Below are 20,342 nucleotides of genomic sequence, written 5' to 3'. Positions count from 1 at the left end.
ACCAGAAAATATTTAGCATTATTTCGGAAAAGTTGTCGACACAAAACATTGAAAAAGTGTCAGCGCAATGCTGGCGTAAGAGAAAGAAGTTGAAGCAACAATGGAGAAGAGTGAAGGAGCTCAACAGGAAATAAGGAAACAATAAACATTTCTCCAAATTTTATATGTTTTGGATTGCATTTTGGGAGATTTTTCTGTTCGCTGGTGGATTTTTCCTGAAGTTGAAAAGTTAGTACGGAAGGTACTTTTTATACACATGCTGAATCATTCTGTGCCAATACACCCGATCCGTGCCTTACAATTCATTGTGAAAATACGTTTCAGTTACCACGCTAGTAGCACTCATAATACATTGATAATGGTGATAAGAGGAGTTCAATGTAGGTGCAAAAGTATTTACACTTTGTATATCAATCAAAAGTATTTTTGCGTCATTGATCTAAGAAATAATGGCTATTATGAAAGAAAGACATGTATGCATTTATGCATTTAGGCATGTATGCATTTAGACTGAAAGACAATTGGGTTTGTTAATGATTCAATGATGACCAAACCAATATACGTAGCTGTCTCGGCAAGAGAGGATAAGGGGACTCTTGGTCTACTCCGGATTTTTAGAACATAATAATTTGCTTACTCACACATTACAGTACTAAATATATTTATGTTTACAAGGGTATGTGCCATGGGCGCCCGAAGAAAATTTTATTGGGGCTATCTCCGTGGTCGCTATATTACATTTGGTATTTTTTGTATTTAGAAAACCATTCCGATCCACCACTCGCCATGACCCACTCTGATCCACCCCGACAAAACCCATCGTCATCAACTCTGACCAATGATCCCCGCCCTTCTCTCCACTGACTAAAGAGTTTACACTTGTAATAAAACAAGGCTATTAAATGGGTGGCGTGATGTTTGCCACGACTCGACTTTGGTGTTGTTTGCTACGATTTTGCCACAGTATTTGCATTCCGATCTGTTTATCGTGAAGATTCACATACACCTGGATAAAAGGAAGAGTTACCATGCACCTCTGCTTGTGATCCGCTGGATGTAGTGTTCTCGCCTTTCCGACGAAAGAGGTCTCATTAGATTAGCTCCTTAAAGACAACATTAGGCTCCAAACAAATGAACATATAATCATTAATATCACAATAACTTAGTAAATTGATATAACTGCATTTTCTTATTGATATAATTGATATATAGTATATATAATTGTAGTTCTTAGAGCTGTCCCAGGTTCCATTCCCGGTGGGGCCACTCTGTCGAAAAACTGTAAAAAGCTTTTCCAGGCCGGCCATCCTGAATGAGGTTTCCCTGGGTTTTCCTAATTCACACGTCCCAGCCCACTTCCTTCCTTCCTCAATCCTTTCTTCCTTCCCTTTCCCCGGATACTGTGCTCACCGAGGGACGTCATATCTTATACAATGAGGCGCTAAATGGCCATAGACGCTGAAAGCCTAGAAATCTAAACCCTAAATCTTTGACGTTCTTAATATAGTCTGTTATACAATGTAGTCTTTTGTTAAGCTACGCGACTAAAGAACTGGAATTTATATATTTAAAAAATGAAATGAAATATTTATTTTACGTCCAATGATTATACCCTATGTCGTGTAAGCTACAGGATTATGATGATGATGAGAATGAATGAAAAATTGTGTATTGAAGAAAGTGGGGGAAACAAAAAAAAACAAGAAAACTCACGCTCACAGTGTTTGTCCACTACAAAGTATTATAAATTCTTATAGAAGCCTCAGTTACCAGCTGAAAACAAGGAAAATACGCTGTCAGCTTTTACAGCTCAAATAATAATGCAGCCAAAGCAAGACTGTTTATACGTGACTAAGCAAATAACATTACCTCTGCGCTCACATACGTTCATTCAAGTAGCAGGGAAAAAAAGCTGATGCGGGACTCTTGTATATATCATTGGTTCCTGGAATACTCGAGAAGCATAGATTAAATGCTCTTGACCAGGAAATAGATACAAGCAAAATGACAATTTTAATATCAAATCCTAATAGTAACAGCGTCAATATAAAGAGAAATACCCCAGTGGCAGTTCTTGAGGAAGGGCACGAAATTTCTTTTAACGCCTTAGAAGAACCAAATTTTCTAGAAAAAGCGTACCGGTTTAAAACAAAACAAGGAATTGAAGAAGGCTTAAAATACACAGAAAAACTTTTCAATAAAGAGCTCTGACGTCAACCCCAACTTAGACGAAAAGCAAAAACAAGCAGTGTATGAATTATTGTTTAAGTATAGGGATGTTTTTACGTATGCCCCTGACGACATTGGATATTTTAGGGGATATGTTCATAAAATTAGGATTTCTAAGTCTGATGTATTTCACGACCGTGCCCCACCGATTCCACTACACATCCAGGACCAGGTAGACAAACAGATTCAACAACTCATTAAGACAAAAATAATTAGAACTACAGACAACAATGAATTTAATTCTCCACTTCTGGTGATCCGTAAACCTAACACACAAGAATTTCGGATAGTTCTCAATTTACAGAAATGTAACAGCTATACCAAGTATTTTTCAGCCCCATTTCAAGCTACAGAAGATGTTTTAAGATCTATAAAGGGAAAAGCCTTCATAACAAGTATTGATCTTTTTAGTTCTTATTTTCAAATTTTACTTCATCCGAAAAGCCGAAAATACATGACTTTCGAGATAAATCAAACAAGAAAGTTCTACGAATTTTCAAGGTGCACAATGAGACATAAGACAAGTTCGCAATCTTTGTCGCAACGAGGATGATTCTGGAAAGACTAGGATTACAAGTTTTGCAGATATATAATTAGCAGCGCTTACAGTTTTCCACAGCAGTTACAGAATTTAGAATTACTATTTAAAAAGCTTAGAAAACGCGATTTTCGTGCATCTCCAAGAAGACACACATAGGTTATCAAGACCTTAACGTGTTAGGACACGTCGTTAGTGGAGAGTCTATTAAAATATCTCCAAAGATAGCCAAGAAAATAAGAAATTTTAAAAAGCACACTACAAAACGGATTCTCAAAAGTTTTATCGGGTTATGTTCATATCTTAGAGCGCATATCCAAGATTTCACAATAAAAATCGAACCTTTCCAGCAATTAGTAACCTCCAAATCTGAGTTTAAATGGACAAAGGGCATGATGTTCTCTTCGAACAATTGAAAGAAGACATACCACAAGCTCCTTCACTCACTCATTTCGACGATTCTCTAAAAAAAATTAGCGCGTATAGCGACAGCAGGCAGATGAAAATAGCATTAATATTCGCTTGTTGTGACCCAAAAACTGACACAGAGAAGGTAGTTCCCTACTGTTCTAGGAGGTTGACGAAAACCGAAGAGAAAGCTAGTATTTGGCAAAAAGAATTATACCCGCTCATATATACTTTGCGGATGCACTGAGCATCGGATTGGTGGATTGTTGTGAATCAGTGGGTCAGAATGGATCATAGTGGGTCGGGGGTGAGGCTGGGACACCTTAGTTTGGGTCGCAGTGGGTCATGTCCTATTTACCCACGACTCACTGACTTACTCAAAAATCTTGAGCCACTCCATCTCTGTTCTATACTAATGCCTTTTCATCATGAGCCAAAGGCGATTTCTTACATTTGTTTTCAATGCAGCCGATTTCTGCATAGCTCTTTTGGGAGGAGGATGAAGGAATTCAAGTTTGTCAGATATGATCTAACAAGCCATCAATGAAGATTTTTATTCAAATATGTGGACCTAAGGAAACTTCAGGGGGGCGGACCGCCTCGTACCCCCACCCAGGATCGGCGCCCATGCTTCCTTTTCAATTCTTTTTTGTTATTGTTGCTGTAGATCGTTAATACTTCTTGTATAAATTGGACTCACAGGATTGTATTGGAAGCTGTTAAATAAAATTTTCAAAACATAAGCTCCCCATACTAGAATAAAAAGGAAATGGTTATAGTTAAATATAGTTGTTTTACTTACAGTTGTCTTCCATACAGGTCTTTTGTCGTCTGCTATTCGTTGTAAGATATGTCTTGGGGCGGGTGTTTGTTCAAGCTTAAAAAGAAATAAAATCAATATGTTAGAAAAATGTCAAGCCAGATAGAATTCGATACTTTAAAAGTATAACCACTTTATGCATACTCTTTTGTTAATAATTTGAAATTATGCTGTTAAAAAACAATTATTCGAAATTCGTGTACAAGAAATTTATCAAATATTCATTATTCGACTTTCCGAACAATACATTCTTCGATAATTCGTTATTTGACTTTAGCACTTATCAAGAATTATTCCTACACCATTATTACCGCCCTTTTCATTACCTGAGTAAGACATTCTATACCCTTCGTTTTTTAACACCACATCACCTTCTCATCTAACTTCACAAACTGCTACCAAATCTAGGTTATTTCGTTTATTTCCTCTTTAAGATTTTCTAATTATTCTCTTTATAACATGGTACATACTCTCTGTACATATTCTCTTTATAACATTTTCCCTAGCTATTTGAAGATATCACACGATTAATGTAAAATTAGCGGTATTTTAATTTCGCCGGGATGAAGACTCTTAATTGGCCCGGTCGAAAGCTTTTTGCCAGTTGATGAAGTACAAACATAGCTTTTCTTTCATATCAAGAATTCGTTCTGATATAATTCTCATCAACCCAATAGCATCTCTGGTCCCTTTTCCTTTCCAGAATCCAAACATCTTTTTCTAACATTTCTTCTATCTTACTTTCCAGCCGCTTGTTCAGTATGCGTGCAATAATATTTTCAGTGTGGAAAATAAGGCTTATGGTTCTGTACTCGCTGCACTTCTTTGCTTGCTTTTTCTTAGGCAATGCTATCATTGTAACATCAAGAAAATCCTTTCGCCATTCTCCACTCAAGTAGATCTTGTTAATAAGTGAAGTCGTACTTTCATTGCATTGTCTCCTAATACCTTGGGCAAATCGACTGGTATTTCTTCGTCTCCAGTGTCTTTTCTCCTTCACATGTCTTTCATTTCTTGTATTACTTCACTTTTCAATATACTAGGTACTTTTTCTTCATCATCCACCTCTTCCTCTGCTTCAATCGCAATATTTTTTAGGCATTTTTCTGATCATACAGATTTTTTATGTACACCCTCCCAAATTCTAAGGATTCCTTGATGGTCAGTGACCACATGACCTTGTTGATCTTGGATTCCAAACGTTCGTATACTTTTGTTAGCTTTCCCTCCTAATTCTTGTGTTTCCTGGTACATCAGATCATATCTGACGCGATGTTGAAGTTCCATTATTTCTTCACATATCTGTTCCATGTACTTTTCTTTGCCTTTGTCCGTCTCTCTTCTCAATTCATTATCCAGCCTTCTGTATTCATTGATGTCCGTGTTTTTTACCCTTCTGCGTTCCTCCATCTTCTTAAGCATCGCTTCAGTTATCCATGGTTTTCACGGTGCTCTCTCCATCCTGCCAATGTTATTGTAGAGTGTGTCTAGTAGAATCTGTTTAACTTTTCTCCATTTTCTACATTGCCGACCATATCGCCCATTGCACAGATTTTTTCTTCAATCTCTTCTTTCACATCACTGTCGATATTTCTTAGTCGTTCTAAGTTCCATTTTCGATTTCTCCTATATTTTTCTTCATCGATTTAACCAGGTTTGCACTTCCGCCACTAGGAGATTGTGGTCCAAATCGATGTCCGCTCCTGGTAGTGTCTTCACGTCTCATACACTATTCCTGTGTAGCGAACATGCAGCCAGAATGGACAAAGTTATAAGTTTATTTTAAAAACACCTTTTATTATTAAGAAATTAACATTTCTTGTTTAGAACTGTGAGCATCCTTTGCGATTCTAGAATAGATTGTTATTCCGGAAATAGGGACACGGATGTCACAATAACACACTTTCACCGACTTAAAATTAAAAACCCATATGAGTAAACTAGGATGCTTATCCATATATAAGCTCAAATTTAGAAAGTTTACTTGTCCAATTCAACACGAGTGAATAGAGTGTCAACGCCGTCGCTCTGTGCGCCGAAAGAAGGGACCCGACGCCAATACTTCGGTGATGTAGCATCTAGCACCAGAGGTCCAAGTAGCTGATCCGGCCCACGTCCAAGTTTCCAGAAACGTCTCTGCCTGAGATGACCTCCAGGGAGGACTTCACAGACCCAGTCCAGCTCCGCCGAGGTTGACGACGAGGACAGCCGCCAGCCAAGTTCGAACCCTGGACCAGAAGGTTCCAAGTCGAGTAGCGAGGCCCAGCGAGTCTACGAGGCGACGCCACAAGGGAAGAAGGGGAACAGTTTCCCAGCGGGTTTGAACCAAGGACCTCAACAACTGAATACAAGTGCATAGTGCGTCGTATGAATTCCAACAACAACAGTATCAACAATTAGCCCAGTTCATTGGACAGCATCCAGCCGAGAGATACGTGAGTAAGCAAAACAATATTTTGATTTGTTTCTCAAAGAGGTTCATTTGAGGAAAAAGGAAGCTAATATTCTATTCCCACACATAGCCTTGCATTGGCATGTTTTAATTAATTTGTCTCAATTTGGTTAGCCTTCAGCTAACGAGATACCCGGTCATAAACCGAGACCCTTCAGGTCAATGTGTAGACCGATCTAGTTAGAAACTTAAATTATCCCCTTTTAGAACTCCGGATCTTTCATCTCATTCATTCATCTTTTCATCATCATTATCTATTTTGTTATAAAATATAAAATCCAATTTCCAATCTTTCACTTACGTGACATATCATCTGTAACCCAAGTACCATTATACCTGAAATGTTGCTTCACAAGAATGTAATCTATTTGGTAACGTTTCTTATCTCGTAAATTTTTCCACGTGTACAGCTTGGTTTTTCTTTTCTTAAACCACGTGTTCATCACCACTAGATCATGTTGCCTACAGAAATCGATATACATTTGATCCCTTTCGTTTCTTCTACCTAGTCCAAATGGTCCCACTGTCTTATTCGCAACTCCTTCTCCTACTACACTGTTGAAGTCTCTCGTTACTATGGCATTGACCTTACCTCTTCCTTCCTGATGCAAAATGTCACTAATCTCATCATACATTACTTCTACTTCAATGTTATCATGGTCGGTTGTTGGAGTATACACTTATATCATCACAATATCCACTGGTTTTTCACTTAGTTTCACAAACATTAATCGGTCACTGCAGCATTCCACTTTGGTCACACTTCTTGCTGCTTTGTTCTGCATTGCTATCTCGACACCATTCTCGGCCTTAACGCCACTCGAACAGAATATTCTGTAATTTCCTGATACTGTCTAACTTTTTCCTGGTAACATCACTTCACTCAAGCCCACTATGTCAATTTTACATTTGTCCATTTCCATTTTTAAATTCTCAAGTTTACCCGCACGTCGTAGAGTTCGTACGTTCCAGATACCCATGCTGAAATGAAAGTTGTTATTTTCTACTTTGATGATTCTTCCCGGAGTAGTCCCCACCCGGAGATCCGAACGGGGGACTATTTTACCTCCGGAATTTTTTACCTCAGAAAGAACCATCATATTTATTTATTCTTCTCCTTCGTCCCTCCTGGGGAAAAGATAATATGGTATAAATAGTATTCCCATTTCCTTTTCATATCTCCATGCCGTTGACCACCTTGTGGTTCTTCCGCGTTTTAGGACAGTGTCCCCTCCTAAGAACAAGAAGGTCCTTACTGGCTTAAAATTATTTATTTTTTTTTTAAATTATAATTGTAACCAGGTCCAAAGCTTACTTTAGAATTCCGTAAATTCACAAAAGTCCACATATTAAAATACAATAGAAACAATTACACTATATGTAAGAATTGTAGGTTTGAACTACATTGAATCCAAGAGGATTCTTCCTATATATTTTTTTTAGATATAATTAGTTCCTTGTATATATTTGCCACCAATATTTGATTAACACCAGTTCGTAGATTTTTAAAATTATAACCGACTTATATCCGATACTCCAAACAGAATCGAAACCCAATTCCATTTACAGTTGTTGCACTGAAGAAGATGCACAAAAAAGTGTATATAGTGACATTTAATAATAATAATACGTTGACTTCGATATATATATTATAAAAACGGCCGCTTCCAAATGTTAGTGATCCCTCACGGCACCCTCTAAAATATATCTAGCTAAGCTATTTTCTACTTGAATCAATATTTTGATCGCTAACCGAATTGCTAGAATCCTGTTTTGTTTCTTTCTCTTCGCTTGATGACTGGACTGTGTGCCATTTTATCTAGATAAGAAAAGAAAGACGTGAATAAGACTTAAATATTTGGATATTATTCATTAATCTACTAAAAAAATATATGAAAGTGATCTTGTTTGTGACGGAAAAACATTTGAAACGAATTTTCGAACATACCAGTTAGCAGTGGCGTATTTACGATTTTGTTTCGGGGATGGCTTTGCCTGAAAATGTGAAAATTCTGCAAGATATTTCATATACTTTACTATAGTAAGTAAGATTTTGGGTGGTCTTAAGCCCGGAAGCCCCCCCTAAATACGCCACTGCCAGTTAGCAGTTAGTATTTACTTTGAAATGAATTTTTATCATTTACTTTTATAAAAATGTATCCTTGGGGGGAACTAGTGGAGGAGGCTGTTCAATATATATATATAACTTGAAATATAACAATTAATAAACCATAAAAATAAAATTAAACAAAATTGAAATTAATAACATCAAAATTAAACGAAACTTACAGTAAGATGGAAATAAATGCTCATTTTTGTATACTTTAATTTCATTTATATTTCTAAAGTTTTATTTTCTTTCTTTAAAAAAAGTTGTAAAGTCTTTGATTATTACTATTATCAATCATTAGTATTATTAATGTTTTTACTTCCTCTAAGGACGATTTCTTAGTATGTGTGTGTATGTGTGTATTTCACTAACGAATAAAAAGTATACTTTCACATATTGTATAGAAAGTTTTTCCTGCTTTTATTTATATGGAAATTATATATATATATATATATATATATATATATATATATATATATATATATATATATATATATACAGTGCACAAAATTTCCGGTCGCTATTGGCGACTAGAAATTTAGAACTGGCGACCAGTGTTCAGTAGGAATGGTTTCTGCCTAAACTCACAGGGCTGCACAATTTCCGTTTAGCACGAAAATTATTGTCACTGAGTAAGAGAAAACAAGGAATGTGAAGTCTTCTCCTGATTTTCCTGAATGTAACTGTCTGGTTTTGAAATTTTATGCCCTGTTGTAATCTCTTTCTTTGTCATACCAAAGGTTTGGGGGGGGGGAGAACTTATCAATTTGTACGTGAGAGATCCTGCCAACCATCATTTTTGGATTGGCAAGTGCGTTTCATTTTTAAATTTTGCGCCCTTCATATATATATATATATATATATCTTCCGAAGTAACTGACGCCTATTAAGGCAAAATTTGAAGTTACACCTTACCTCAGTTAATTTGAAGAATGCTAAATTTTTCATACATGAGCAAGATGATGTATGTATGTAGATTTCTTTATTTAATATGGGGGGGCCCTTTTGCAGATAATAGTTTAGCTTCACCAATTACAGTATTGCATCATATGGCCTATGGCCCATGGTAAATTCGGCTATGAAAAATTTCTACCCCCTTCCCTTGATACCCTAAGCACATACTTATTTTGCGTAATGCTTAATCTGTCCCAGATTTCACGAGCTCGACACATTAAGAAAATGAAACTTCGTGTATAAACTTATGTAAAATAGGAGGATATGTGCAGTGATGAAAAGTTTCCAGAAAATTTTGAAACGGAAAATTTTCCGATTCATAAAAACATCCTCCACTTATTCCTACATCGTTGTTTAGCCGTAAAATTTATTAGTAATAAAAATTGTCTGAAAAAAAGTTTCATGAAGTGAAAATCTAACGATTCTTCATTTCTGCAAAAATGTTTCACAAACTTCTATGTGTTCTTCCCTCAGAATTCACCTTTGATCTCACAAAATGATATTTCGTCAGTTTAATACGCTTTTCTCATAACTTTACTATTTTTCTGGATTTACATACTTGCAACATATAATAAATAAGTAGAGATAATATGAAGTACGTACCGTAAATTTTTGACTACCAAAAGTTTAAGTAACTCATGAAAACAAATACTAACATTTTCTGGAAATAAATATTCATTTATTTATATATTCATTTAGAAGAGAAAGTAAAATGTAACTAACAAGCAAGCTGACTTGTATAGTTATTTTTCTAATAAAATAATAAAAGAAATATAAAAAGCTACGCTATTACTGCTGCGTTCTAAAAGCAACAAGTAATTTCATTTTAATTTACAAAATAAAAAATATATTTCTGTTTTGTTTTATTCTATGGAATAGTTATTATTTCTAATACATTTTTATACATAATAATGGTAGTTTTACAATACAAAATATCTGCTGTAAGATATTGATTATACAAATCCCCAATATTGACGACGAGGAGTGTTAAACACAATAAAATCAAAGCATTTCGTATTTTCTGTTACAAAAATAATCATAAGGAACTACTAGGTAGTTATTTCATTACGTAGTCAGGCCTATATGTGAAGAAATAGTGGAATTTTCTGTTTTTGAAATAATTGATGAATTCAGAAAGGTTTCTTTTCGCCTTCTTGTAGTACTTTAAACAATGGGATGGGATATTTGTACTCTACGAACTTGATCTATGTTCCCTGCACTTTACACACACACACACACACACACACACAGAGAGAGAGAGAGAGAGAGAGAGAGAGATACTATGTACATTTTTACTTGCCACCTTGAAATATAACAAAATTTTCCTGTTCCCGAAAGCTAGTTGGAAAATTATAATTTGTTGCTGTCTAACTTTCTTCTACAGGAATTCATTTTGATAGCTCGATGTGCAGTTAAATATAGTGGAAAATTTTCAATTGATTGTAATAAATTATAGTGGACCATATTGAGCACCTAACGTTTTTTTAAAAAAAATCTTAATCCCATTTTTTAAAATTCTTTTATCTCATCAAAAGAAAATTTCCTTTTTTGTGTATTTTTTTTATTATCTTCCTCAGGATAGAGTATATTACGAAAAGACACAAAGTCTCGGCAATCATGTAGGAAAGGAAACAAACAAACAATTTGTACAACGATAGAAAATGTATTTAATTATGGCCTTAAAAGTTGAAAAAAATAAAATTATTTTTTTTAAAAAAAAGCATGCTTTCCTTTAAAAATTAAGAAACCCCAAAGTAAAATAAATCGTACCACTAAAAAGACTAAGAAAATTACTAATCGTAATAAAATTTTTAAAAAGAAAATCTGTTTTCAAGAAAATTACTTTTAAAAAATCTATTTATGTGTAACTAAAAAAGAGATGAATGGAGAGTGCTCTCATATAAATTCCAACGCTTCTCATGCTTTCCTTTTTAAAAATGAAATAAATTGAAATATTTCAGTTTAACGTCCCACGTTTATGTCCTTTTAGGCTAAGGGGGACGATGATTAAAGCAAGTGTATGATTATGGAAGAATTGGTGGAATGAGAAAGTTAGAGGAAATAAAGTACTCCGAGAAAACCCACGAGCACGGTGTTGTCTATCACAAGCTTGCTTGGCCGGGGATCGAGCCAGAGACCCAGCACATCAGAGGTAAGCGCTCTACCACTGAGCTACCTTGTCCCCCGTCTTCCTTTTTAGTCATGCATGGACATATTTTTTAAAAAAGAAAGTACCTTTTTAAAAACATTATTATCTTTTTACATTATTATCTTTTTACATTATTATCTTTTTACTTAGCACGATTCGTTTTATTTTGTTTCTTAATTCTTTCAAGGAAAGTATGTTTTTAATTTTTAATTTTTCTTGTAAGTTTTAAAATATGAATGACCCAATTTTCAATTAAAATTATTCTACTTTCATTTCTTGAACTAATTATGCACTTTTTATATGCAAAATTTAAATATGAAATGTTACTTAAGAGTCATGCCTTTTTTGTGTAAAAATAAATAACTAGATCTGGCAACCCTAGTAGAAATCCGATTTCAATATGAGATTAACATGGATCAAAATCGCTAAGAGTTAATGAGAAATGTTCAGGGGTGGATCCAGGTAGGACTACTGGGAAGTAGTGGCTGCGAAGGGAGGGGGCTGTGGTGAAAGAATCCCAGTTCCCTCTATCTCACCATTTCTTTCCCCGCATTGATGACTATGTCGCTGGTGGATGAACCTTTCATGGTACTCCCTCCCCTTGTCCTTGGATCTGTCTATGGAAATATTTTCTTGACATTTCGGCTGGATCTCATGTGGTTCGAATTCCGCTTTAATCAGTAGGCCTACGTCTAATTTAGCCTCGCTCCTGAACCAGCGTTAAACTCAAAATCAACTCAACTCAATTTTCTTAAAATATTTCAGAGTTTCAGGAATAAGTTTCCATCTCCGTACTTGTGCTTCCATTAAAACCGAAAGATGTTGTATCTTCCGATTTCAATTTATGATTATTGCACCCATAAAGTTTTGAAGTCCGTCCTAGCTTCATAATATGAAATCGAACTGACTTTTTAAAATACACATTAAGTAACTTTTTCCGCTTGTAGTATATTATTTATTTATTGTTCTTACTTGTTTCTTCCAAGGCTTAGACCACGTTTCCATTTTACATGAATTTTGTAGAGCCGTCATAATACATCGTCCAACCCGATTTTTCTATTTACTGTTTACTGCAACTTTCTGAAATCAAGAAAGATATCTCCACCCATGTAGCACTGCACTCTAGTGGACAAATATTAAACCTCCTCATTAAAAACGTGTATTTTGGCGCGCTTCCCCTCAAAAGTTGGAAGCACAAAATATGATTTTAACTTTATTGCTAAAATGAATGAACTTACCTTTGCTAGTTTCTTTGCACTAATGGCGTGAACATCCTCTGGTGACAAAACTGCAAAATAAAATGTTTATTCGTTAATGATCTGCTAATACTTTACACATAAGTAGGCTTAAATTATATCTAAAGTTTGTCCCACGCTTTAGTGTTGCCCACGAAAAAGTAGAAACGAGAAAAAAAAATTAAACCTGAGACGACACGAGAAATTTGACAATTCTCGTCTCTTTTTTGAGACGAGTATCGAGTCGAATCGAGAAATTTCTCGAGTTTCGTTATTAACACTAAAGTGTGGTACAAACTTGAGTACGCTTGAAGGCGGAGCTCGCGAGTACCCTTTAAAAGCTGTTAGCAAATGAGAGGGCTGTGTTGTTGTGACTTCTTTCAAACACATTCATGTCAGTCTGTCAACTACTTGCGCTGTAGAGCGTCTGCTTAGCCATACCTCTTTAGCACATAGCAACGTCGCGTCACAGTCTTCGCTTCATATGCTTAGACGATTTGTTTATCCTATGCTTTAGTTCATCTTAGTCTTAGATCTCAAGCAGTGATTAGTATTACACAATTCTTAGTAAATGCAAAAAACTATAAATTTCTTAAATGATTGTAATTGGTAATGAAGAGTATCAACATTTTAAAAATACGCCAAGTCATCACACAATATACTCCATTAATAAGTACGACTTAAATGTTGTTATAACATACTCTTTGTGAATCTTTTGTGACGCTGTAAGATTTCTGATAATACTAGGTGAAATTTTAATAACATCAGGGAATAAATTTACAAAATAAGACAAGGAAAATTTTGAGACTAGACGGAATGCTTTTCCGAGAATCGAGACGAGACAACAAAGAATTCTTCGACAATCGAAACGAGACGAGAATTCTACAAAATTTGTCGTCTTGTACACAACACTAATAACAATAATATTAATAAATAAGTTAAAGTGTTTTCAGGTCCGTAGCTACAGGTGGGAATGGGTACTCAGTTCCTCCTAAAGCTTTCAGTCATTTATTGAGATAAACATAAATCTTTGTTTAAATATAAATATATTTGTTTGCAGCAACGAAACGTAAAATTGACTATTATTTCCTGCAATACTGCTGGACCGATTTTGATGATTTGTAGGATATAAATGGATCCTGGTCAACTTGGGTTTTTATCACATTAGTTTTCCGGATGGGCTTATCCTGAGGAGTTTAGAGGGATTCAGGAATGTATGTCAAAAATACAGTATCTCACAAGCCCATCAAGTTACAACTATGTCTACTCGTTATAGAAATTCTTCATTAAAACTAAGGGAACATAAATGTCCCATTGTTTTGGAACATTTATGTGTTAACGGGTGGGGGTGCAGAGGGACTTTTTTTTTATATAAATAAGAATAAATTTATCGACTTTTGGCGGGCAACTCCTCTAGACTGCTGGACCGAATCTGTTAGATTTTGGTACATCACTGGACCATAGTCCAACTTAGGCTTTTATCACATCGTCTGAATGAGTGATGAAAAGGAGTAAGAGGTGAAGTGGAAAGTGGGTGGCATGTAAAAATAATCTTTCGGGGTCGCAGAGTTGAATATTGACACTCACTATGGCTTTTTAAGTTCAAATGTATCACCCATAGGCATGGGGTGAGGAATGATGGTGGAAAGGGAGTGACGTAAAAATAATCGATAACGATCGATGTTAGTGTCTAATCCATAGTTTTAAGGGTTGCTGAGATGAATAGTGATAATGTCGATACCGTTTAAGTTAAAATTCAGCTTCTATCGGCACGTTAATGAGAAGGCCGGATATTCATCATTATGCATTTTTACCAGTACACTTTCATTGATATGTGTATTCATTGGAAGAAGGTGTTGAAATGTTTCCCATAAATCTATTCTTCCAAATTAAAATTTTCGCATTTCGGGTCAATTTTTTCTCCGAGCGAAAGGTGATATATACAGGGTGTTTCAAAACAACACCGACAACGTTTGGGAGGTAATTCCTGACACCAAGAAAAAAGACAAAAAGTATAAATCAACCTGGGTGCACAAATGCTTCCTTTCGGAGTTATAGACTGCCGAAAACTTGAAAAAAAATAAACTTTAAAGGTCCATAGATCCAATATTATGAGACCTACCGTAGTCGGGTCAAGACTTCACTTAGGAACTAGTATGCGCGCTATCCAAAAATACATTTTTCAGAATCCCAAGGTACTCACGCAATAACTTTTATAGAGGTAGTTTGGCTTCAGGCATATAATTTGAAATACTCACCAACTGCCTCTATAAAAATTGTTGCCGAAGTACAACAGAATCCTGAAACTTGGATATTTCGATAGGGCACATACTAATTCCTAGGTGAAGTCTTGACCCGACTACAGTAAGTGTCATAGTTTTGGTGCTATGACCTGTAAAGTTCATTTTTTTCATGTTTTCGGCAGCCTATAACTCCGAAAGGAAGCATTTGTGCACCCAAGTTGGTCTATACTTTTTGTCTTGGTGTCAGGAATCACCTCCCAAACGTCGGTGTTGTTTTGAAACACCCTATATATATATATATATATATATATATATATATATATATATATATATATATACTTTAAAGAACTGAGCGAATGCCAGATAGCTTCTAACATGGTAAAGTGTATTTATACTACCACTCTCAACTTGTCGTATTCTCGACAATTGGTTGCAGCATGTGAATAACTATTACCTTATTACTTTAATAGTTATGAACTCCTCCACTTAACGATGCTTGACTCAACTATCCGTTGTGACGGAGGAAGTGGGTTTCAACAACTTGAAAGAAGGGTGACTTAAAGAAAGAGGAGAATATAAGAAAGAGGATAATGAAACAAAAGTGAATAGAAAAAGAGCAGAATGGAAGAAAAAGGATAATGGAAAGAAAGTGTTGAGTGGAAGAAAGAGGATAATGGTTGACAAAACATAAGCAGCCTTCGCAAAAACAAATAGTTTAATGCATAGAATTAAATTCGAATTATTTTCATGACGTCAGAGGGAATGTTGTATGGAGTGCGTGTGGGTTTTGTTTTCAATTGTTTATTTTTTTAAATAATATTAACTGACTTCAACAAAGGGATTAAAAACTGTAAGATAATAGAAGCGTTAAAAAATAGAAAATAATATCTTTACTATTATCTAGTCTTTTATGCCCGTGCCAAGCCGACTAAATTAATACGTCATAAAATTACCATCCAAACGCATTTTATATTAGGCATTAGTTTGTTGGGCTTGGCATAGCCTTCAAACATTTTTATAAATAATAATAATTGGTTTGGGTACAAAACCTCGCGGCCAGAACCTCGCGGCGACAACCTTGCGGGACCAAAACATCACCTGGCCAAAACCTTGCGACCCAAAATCTCGCCGGGGCGAAACTTCGCCTTACCATAACCTCGCGGCCCAAAACCTCGCGGGAGAAAATCTCGCCGAGCCAAAACCTCGCAGTCCTGATCTCTGGATACAGAATCTCGCCTGGTCTAAACTACACGGGACGTAATTTTGCCTGGGAAGAAAGTAGTCAGTATAAAACCTTGTCACGACGATTTCTTCGATATAGAATGCTCTATATGTTGCTATATATATATGTTTTGTAATAACACATAATTAAATTAAAATAATGACAAGAAAATATTCTAACGTGTGCTTTGACAATCTGTATTTTTTTAAAAAAATGAAAATTACTATGTTTGTGACATCATACCTCCTGAGCCACCCGACCGATCTCGATCAAATTTTCAACATAGATGAGGTTCGGGCCTGGGATGTCTTTTGTAATTTCACTTTGACGGCATAATGAAGTGGAGGGGGAGATATATATATAAAAAAATAAAACTTAATAACTCTTGAACCAAGAGACCAATCTCGATCGAATGTGCCAGACAGATCTGGTTACCACCTGGGATGGTTTTTATCATTTCATTTTGACAGGAAGGCGGAGGGAAAGGGGAAACGTACAGAAATACATAAAAATGAAAGTGGCTGCATTTGTGACTTAATAACTCTTGAACCACCCGACCGGTCTCGATCAAATGTTCAATATAGATGAGGTTTGAGCCTGGGATGGTTTTAATTTCACTTTGACGGTGGTCTTAGGAAATTCTAACAAAATCGAATAATATTTATGAAAGTATGAAATAATATTTGAGTTTTTACGTCTCGAATATGACCTGTAGGTTAAAGGAGTCGTAGATGATCAGGATGAAGGAAATGATGGAATGAAGGAAGTGGGAAAAAACGGGAATACCCCAAGAAAGCCCCCCCACACGATGTTTTGTATATTATTATTATTATTATTATTATTATTATTATTATTATTATTATTATTATTATTATTATTATTATTATTATTATTATTATTATTATTAAGAAACTCTTTGGGTAAATTTTAAGTAAATGTTTCGTTCCGCAAGTTTTTGGCCAAGCGAGATTTTGGTACGCGAGGTTTTGGACGGCGAGGTTTTGACCAGGCGAGATTTTGGTTCACGAGGTTTTGGTCCGCGAGGTTTTGGCCTGGCAAGATTTTGGGCGGTGAGGTTTTGGCCGTGAGATTTTGTCCATATCCCTCTGCTTTTTGGTGCATTTTTATGAAGTCTGTTACTTTTCTTTCAAGTTTATTTATTATTTTTTAACTTTTTCGTTACCTCAATAGTTTGGTTAGATACCTACACTAAACGTAGGGCACTAAGTTTCTATAAAATAAGTCGGCCTATGAAATATGCATTAATAAATATACATTTTTAAATCAATCTACACACGCTATTATGACTATAAGCTGTTAAGGATTTTCATTGTCTAGCATCAAAGACTGCCATGAGATCTTTATAAAATTTATATTGAACATACACTTCTTGAACCTAAAAAAGAACAAGCAAAGTCGGTACATATATGTTGAAGTTAGGGATGCGCACGAGACAAGCTTTGAGGCTGTCTCGTCCCAAAAATGTGCTGTAAAAGTGATGTCTCGACTCGAAAAATGTATATTTCTCTATTCGAAGAGCTGAGACTCGACTCAAATTTTGTCAGGAAAATTCTGTCTCGACTCCTCTCGTGCGCATCCCTAGTTGAAGTTATGCGTGAAATTTACACGCAATGCAGTCAGTTAATTACGACATTAACGCTGTCAGGTGTTGAGAAATTTCATGGTTTAGCTCCGAGGACTATAGCCAGATATATGAGTGATCATACATACAATTATGGTATTATCGTTGTCAGCTGCTGAGGAATTTTTATCATCTAGCTCTGAAGACTATTGCTAGGTAATTATGAAATTTACATGAAACCACTGAGAAAATAAGTTTCCTTTCAAACATAAGAAAAATCATCAAAGTCAGTGCACCATGGGCGGAGTTAGGAATTGTCTGTGGGGGGCACCTTTTGTCTGTTGGAGGGGCACGGTAAGCACAAATGAGAATTGAAGGATCTTATAAGTGGCATTTTTATTTTTGTCAAGAAGTTGGGGGCAATGCCCCCCATAACTCCGCCCATGCGATGCACCCATATCAAAGTGAACATACCCACAATATACGAGGGTGAATTGGAAAGTTCGAGGTCTGACTAGGATGGAAATCATTATTTTACGTTTGTATGTTTGTATATATTACGTTTTTGTATTAGCTGCTTAGCTATATCCGTTGGCACACACTGTGTAAAATTTCATTTCTTTGTTATTTCAGATAAGGAGTGTATAATGCGGTAAGTCGGCGGAAGTCACGGAAATTTATGACCTGGAGAAAATCGAGCATCGAACTGCCATTAACTGCCTTGTCCAGAGCCAGATATATATTCAACTTGTCCAGCTTCAAGGGTTTTCTGGTTCATGAAGTGGACATTCTGTGTGCGATTATTACAGCATAATCTCTCTCTTTATAAACGAAGTCTCGACTAACTTATTAACGTCCAGGCTGAAGTACTTAAGCTAAAAACTTGAAATTTGAAGAAGACATAGGATTTATGACTTAAGGTAACAATTAAGGAAGACTATTTGGAAATTCGACTTAGAAAAAGGGGAGGGGCTGGGAATTGTAATTATTATTATAAAGGTGTCCGTACCCCATAATTCATTAACATTATTTTATATATAAAATTTGGTATTTGGCTGTGCGTTTAAAATAATTTAAATACGTGTTTCAGAGTGATTTTTCTTCGGATAAGCCTACCTGACATAGAAGAGTGGATTTATGATTCGTTAAGGTGACCGATCATATGAGGTGTTCGAATTTCATGCGAGATTAAGGATTCTGTACGAAAGGCACTGGAGGAGGAAAGCAAACGAGACTACTTAATAGAAACATTGCTTTTTCATTGCAAAATTGGAGAAGCACTTTTATATATTTATTACTTACCTTGTATAACGAATGTAAGCAGAAGTAGATTAATAGCCTTAGTAGGGAACATTTTGCCTCGAACTCAAGTCGAACACTGAATTCTACGAAATACATTATAACACTGTTCTCTGCCCACGTAATAACGTCACGTGTATAAACAATACGTAATATGGTTGATTCCCTATTAATGACCTAATCAGATACCCATTGTCCATTGTTATTGTTATTTTGTGTGTCACACAGGAATGAATTTTCACTGTTTTCCTTATTGTTTTTTTAATGTTTACGTTTTTTTAAGAAAAATGAACAAAATATATACAATAGCTTTCATTATTATTTATCTCAAAAGTTGTCTATTACATGTTTTATTGTATTTACAAAGTGTTTATATAATATTTAAAATCATCCTGAATTCCTTGACCTCATACATACTGATTCATTGCAAAGAAAGTAAGAACGCACGTAGAGTTTATATTCGAATTATTACTAATAAATAACGCATTATTATTATTATTTCATTGTATTTAATAAATAATACTTCAATGTTTTATTTTGTTCCATTGAATGGTAATAGGAATAGGAAAACTGTATGTATCTGTCAGAATGACAATATGAAGCAGCTCTTATTTATTTCATTTTTTTTTTCATAAAATTACTTGAAAATGTAGGATGTTGATCGACGAACAAATCACTCCATTAGGAGTTTTCATGAATGGTTTCATGAAAATTGGCAATATAGCACAAATCTAGCCATAAAACTGGGAGACTGTAATCGGGTAAAAATCCTTCTCTCATTAAAAATTTCCTTTAATTTTCAGCAAAACTGGATTCGGTCAAACAGGAAATCTTGTTTCGTCCAAGATGACCGACTACCCAGGTCTACGAATGGGTAGATCAAGTATAAGGTATTTCCATTAGTGTTTCCTGCATCATTTGTTTCCTGTGTGTTCTTAAGATATGAGCTACATATGAAACTTACAAGGCAGGGTACCTGGGTGTGATAAGATTGTGATAAGATTGTACAGACATAGAGAACATCGAAAAAGAAGAGAGACGTATACATACATATATACATTATATATATATTAACAATAGGAACAGCGATTAATGGGAACA

General features: G+C 35.4%; 1 protein-coding gene across 1 annotated transcript in view; it reads right to left on the bottom strand.

The window, feature by feature from the left end:
* LOC145688908 (chitin-binding domain protein cbd-1-like) overlaps nucleotides 1-19,346 on the bottom strand; it is an 81,090-nt gene extending 61,744 nt beyond the window's left edge. The window contains exons 1-4 of the mRNA XM_081763078.1: nucleotides 19,245-19,346; nucleotides 12,899-12,948; nucleotides 8,201-8,266; nucleotides 3,978-4,052 (exon numbers count right to left, since the gene is read on the bottom strand). Coding sequence (XP_081619204.1) covers nucleotides 3,978-4,052; nucleotides 8,201-8,266; nucleotides 12,899-12,948; nucleotides 19,245-19,296 — 243 coding nt within the window. The 5' untranslated portion in view covers nucleotides 19,297-19,346. The remainder of the gene's footprint in view (nucleotides 1-3,977; nucleotides 4,053-8,200; nucleotides 8,267-12,898; nucleotides 12,949-19,244) is intronic.
* Between the last annotated feature and the right edge of the window lie 996 nt (nucleotides 19,347-20,342).

Source organism: Thermobia domestica, chromosome 7 (assembly GCF_964235325.1).
Source record: "Thermobia domestica chromosome 7, izTheDome1.hap1.1, whole genome shotgun sequence".
Taxonomy (NCBI): domain Eukaryota; kingdom Metazoa; phylum Arthropoda; class Insecta; order Zygentoma; family Lepismatidae; genus Thermobia; species Thermobia domestica.
This window is presented reverse-complemented; position numbering and strand designations above follow the sequence as displayed.